This window comes from Solanum stenotomum, chromosome 4, assembly GCF_019186545.1.
Source record: "Solanum stenotomum isolate F172 chromosome 4, ASM1918654v1, whole genome shotgun sequence".
NCBI classification, from domain to species: domain Eukaryota; kingdom Viridiplantae; phylum Streptophyta; class Magnoliopsida; order Solanales; family Solanaceae; genus Solanum; species Solanum stenotomum.
In genome coordinates, this window is record NC_064285.1 from 3,257,754 (window position 1) to 3,262,584 (window position 4,831).

At 33.3% G+C, this 4,831-nt stretch overlaps 1 protein-coding gene across 1 annotated transcript; it reads left to right on the forward strand.

Moving 5' to 3' along the window:
• Positions 1-572: 572 nt before the first annotated feature.
• On the forward strand, positions 573-3,947 carry LOC125862260 (outer envelope pore protein 24B, chloroplastic-like). Its single transcript, XM_049542290.1, has 3 exons — positions 573-816; positions 1,997-2,356; positions 3,713-3,947. Exons 1-3 carry the CDS (start codon positions 604-606, stop codon positions 3,794-3,796), a joined length of 657 nt encoding a protein of 218 aa, XP_049398247.1. The 5' UTR covers positions 573-603; the 3' UTR covers positions 3,797-3,947.
• The last annotated feature ends 884 nt before the right edge of the window (positions 3,948-4,831 follow it).

The following is a 4,831-nucleotide window of genomic DNA, read 5'->3' on the forward strand; positions in this document are numbered from 1 at the left end:
CTAATCCCGAAATAACTTATTTCAGGAGAAAAATATATAAAATAACAAAATTACCCTCTTTTATTAAAAAAACAACTTATTCTTAGAGTATCTTTTTTTTTTTTTAAACACACAACACAACATACTTTTAGAAATTATGTCATGCATATTTGACAAACCAAACAAACCAATAAAAAATAATTTCAACATAACTAATCTCATCTTTAACTTATTTCAATATAACTTATCTCATCATAATTAATTTCAACATAATTTATGTTCAAACCAAACGACCCCTAAGTACTATCTAATGCCTTTAACCAAACCACGAGATAAAATAATCTCTATATTTTATCCTCAAATTATTATACCTTAGCCCTCACGTCCGAACCACTCCTAATAGTTGCCAAATTCAAATTTTTAAAAATTCAAACCCAAAGTCACACTAGCAAAGCAATATTATATCCAAAAAAAAAAAAGAGTAGGTAAGATCATTTGGCGTGAGAATTAAGAAAACTAGCAAAAGTAAAAGTTGCAGTATCTAAAAAAGTTTGAAATTATTTATACCTTGATATATTCATAAGTATTTTTCACAATTTTTTTATTTCAATCGGCAAAAAAAAGATGTTGAAGGCATCAGTGAAAGCTCGATATGAGACTGAAGCTGAAAAAGAAGCGGCAACCGGCGGCGCCACTGTAACTTTCAACGCCGGCGACTTTAAGCTCCGTGCTTCTATGACCGATGCTACCGTAATCAACGGTCCCAGCTTAAACGGTTTATCTCTCGCCGTTGAAAAACCAGACTCCTTCATCTTCGACTACAACGTCCCCAAAAATGTGCCGTGAATTTCTTCTCTTCATTTTCATGTTATTTGTTTTTATTATTATAATTATTTTTGTGCTAAATTTCAGTAGATCTTAGCTGTAAAATCGCCATGCCAGTTATAATTATCGGTGAATCGAAGCAAAAAATAGCTGAATCTGTCCAATTTATACGATACATTTCGAATTTCGAGAGTCAAATAGTATAAAATTTTGACTGTGCATTTGAGCATGATTTTAAAATTTTTTTTTTTACATATTTGTAAATTATTTAAAAAGTATTATAAAACACAATAATTGACGGTCATGAAATCTAAAATGTGTCACATAAATTGAGACAAATGGAGTATTTGTTTTTGTGTTTTGGATAATTGTAATGTTTGGATCAACTTTCGATTTACATTCCACCACCAATAGGTATAGACAGGTAGCTCTGTCAGATGTGAAGAAATCATCTTGTGTTTGTTTTTTCCAAGTAAAACTTGGGGAAAAAATTGGCAAATACTGTTTGTCCATACAATTTGTCATTATTTGACAAATAACCCAAATTCTCATATACTAGAAAAAATCTAGTATTTGGGCCAAATCTCATTATTTGGGATCTTTTAAGAATTCAAATTCTACACCAAACTTTTATCTTTTACAAAAACACCCTCTATAATATTTGTTCGCGTTGTATTACATAATTTTTTACGTGAACACCAAAGTAGTGATGAAATATTCAGTGAATGTGAAAATGATGATATTGTAGTTGATGAAAATGATGAACAATCGGCTCAGGGTAACAAAATCATGTGTTTTGTCTCTACTTCACGATGTATGGAATGATGCTTGTTGCACTCACTCCAAACTACCACATCATGAACTCTACTTGTTATTTGTTGCAACGAAGATCCAATTGACTTGTAATACAAACTTATGATTAGTTTTGATAGTTTTTAAAACTTATGGATATAAGTCACATTTCTTAAAAGAATGAAATATGTTTTCCAAATAATATGACCAAACACACTGTTGAAGTAGTTTATTTTTTTGGTCTAATTGAAGCATTTTGAAAATTTGAAATGCTTTTCTTAACAGGAGGAAGAAGATCCAAAGAGTTCTCTTTTTATGTTTTGTACTATCATTTTTGTACTTGTTTAAAATTAGTATGGACTATTATTTACTGTTATTTTTAGATTTTTTGTGATTTCAGGACTTCAAGTTTCAATTTATGAACTCAGTTAGCATTTTGGAGAAGCCATTGAATTTGAAGTACATTCACTCTAGAGGAGAGGATGAAACAACACTGGATGGGACATTGGTATTTGATTCTGCGAACAAGTTGTCAGTCAGTCATAAGCTGGGTTCGGGAGGTTGTATATTGAAGTATAGTTATGTTCATGGAGGACTCACTACTTTCGAGCCGAGTTATGATATAAAAGAGGATTCTTGGGATTTCGCAGTGTCGCATAAAGTATATGGGAATGATGTTTGTAAGGCAACGTATCAGACGCTGAGTAGGAATTTGGGGCTTCACTGGTCGAGGAGTTCTAAGCTAGGTGGATCGTTTAAGGTACAATTATTTTGTTGTTTGAGTTATGTCATTGGTATAGACCTGAATAAAGCGGATTGGATAAAGATGATTTATATAACTCATACGATACAATTGATAGATTGATCAGTATCTTCTTGGTTGCCTTTTTTGAGTGAGTAATAGAATTGGTGTTGTTTGTCTGATTCTAAAGATTATTTTGTCAGCCACAATCTTTTCCTTAGATTATTTTGATTTGTACAAGATTTGATGGTATCTTGATTGTGCTTGGTGTTTAAAATCCTTATAGGTGGACAAAGCATTGAAAATTGAAAGTATAGACGAGTTTTGAGAAAATCGATTACAAAGCTATCTTCTAGTATAAAATTGAAGAACCCATTTTTTTACTACACTAGTCCTATTAGAATGAACCATTTACTCCACTTTTGATAGGATGTTCCATAAGCCAAAAAATTGAATTAATGCCTGCCAGTCCGTTGTCATCCTGGCGGAATTCTCTGCAGTGCTTACACAGTGGAATAGTCCACAATAATAGAATTGTTAGCAATGGAAACAAGTAGGCTCGAGGAGTAGGAAGTGTGTTAAGGGGTTCATACATTAGGCGGTGGTGCACTGTCAAAATGCCTGTTTAATATCGGTTTTCCATACTCTGCCTAGGGAGAGCCTTCCCATGTGGCTGCCTCTTTTATAACACTTCTACATAAAACGAAACAAGAAACCATATTATCTTGATCTAATGGTATGTTGTGGAGTACCAAGTGGATGCGTACTTTCTTTGCACTACTTTGTTTAAAAATGGGTCACTTGTTAGTCGTTTGAAGGTGTTTGCTCTGCCTGGTTTTGTTAGTTTCATTTATGAATTTTCTGCCCAAGTGTAACAAAGTACATTATTGACATTTCTTCAATCGGTAAATAATTGAGTTGCCTAAGACGTCCTGTCCCTCAGTCCTATGCCTGCTAGACATAACACGTTTATAGGGATTAGTTGGTTAGTAGTTTGCAAGGCTACAAGTTTGAGAAAATATGAAAGAACGGAGGTGGATTTCTGGATGACACATACCATCTTACAAGCAACTGTTATGAGCAAAATGAGTTATTCAACACTTCCTCTTCCAGGCTTGTGTCGTGAATTAAAAACATGCACCAGTTTATGTTAATTGTTTGATTTGTTGTTGATTCGCGTTCTGTGATTCATATCATGTTTGTGTGGCATGCCAAAAACATAGTAACTGATTTATAGTTGGCCAAACTCGTTGGTAATATGTTCTCTTCGTTTGATCTTTTGATGGCTAACGAAGAATCCAAAATATATACTACTATGTTTTTGTTATCGTGTTGTTGTTTCCCGTCACTGACATAAACAATTCTTGCCTCCAGGTTTCTGCATCTGTGTGTTTGGATGATGATGAATTTAAATTGCCAAAGTTAACTGCTGAGACTTCGTGGGACTTTGACTTGTAATTCTTTCTGTATTTTCATTTGATGATTTCATATAGTTGTTGTATTATTCACTAGTGTCCTGTTTAGTCTTTCCATGATAACTCAAAATTTATGATCAAGATTTGCCACTACATTATACTGTAGAACTTCAGATTTCTTGATAAAGTGTGTGCTAGAGGTTGTTTCTGCTATATGCTCGACTCAAGAAACAACACGTACCTATTATAATCCGCAAATAGAAGTTGAGTCTATTTGTGGAGGGTGAGTATACTGTGTGAAGATTTTATATTATGAACTTCTTTTGAAAAAATAAAATAAAATATGATGCAAATAATTTATATTCATAATTATCATGTGCATAAATTTTTTGTGTTGAATAGGTTGTACTCTTCCGTATAAAGTTGAGCAAGTTGTCAACATTCATTGGTCCCATGACTCCCATCTATAATTTACTAGATAAGGGTGCCCGGGCAAGGCACGGGCAATATTAATTAGCCCTACGTGGCCATTTTTGATTGGTTGGTAGTATTTGAGAGCCAAAAAAAAGTGCTAAAAGAAAGAAATATTAATTAGCCCTATGTGACCATTTTTGATTGGTTTGGTAGCATTTGAGAGCAAAAAAAAAGTGCTAAAAGAAAGAAATATTAATTAGCCCTACGTGGCCATTTTTGATAGGTTTGGTAGTATTGGTAGGAGCTCGTTTAAGGAAGGAAATGACGGGAACACCCTTGGTAGTCCAAGGGAACCAACACTTATATAGTATGATGAAAAAAAATATATATATATAGTATGAAGTATGATGATGATATATAGTAAGTTGGTAGTCCAGGGGAACCACGACTTATATAGTATGATAGGAGCTCTTTTAAGGAAGGAAATGACGGGAATACCCTTGGTAGTCCAAAGGAACTACCACTTATATAGTATGATGAAAATATACACATATATATAGTATGAAGTATGATGATGATATATAGTAAGTTGGTAGTCCAAGGGAACCACGACTTATATATAGTATGATGATAGGAGTTTTTTTAAGGAAGAAAATGACGGAAA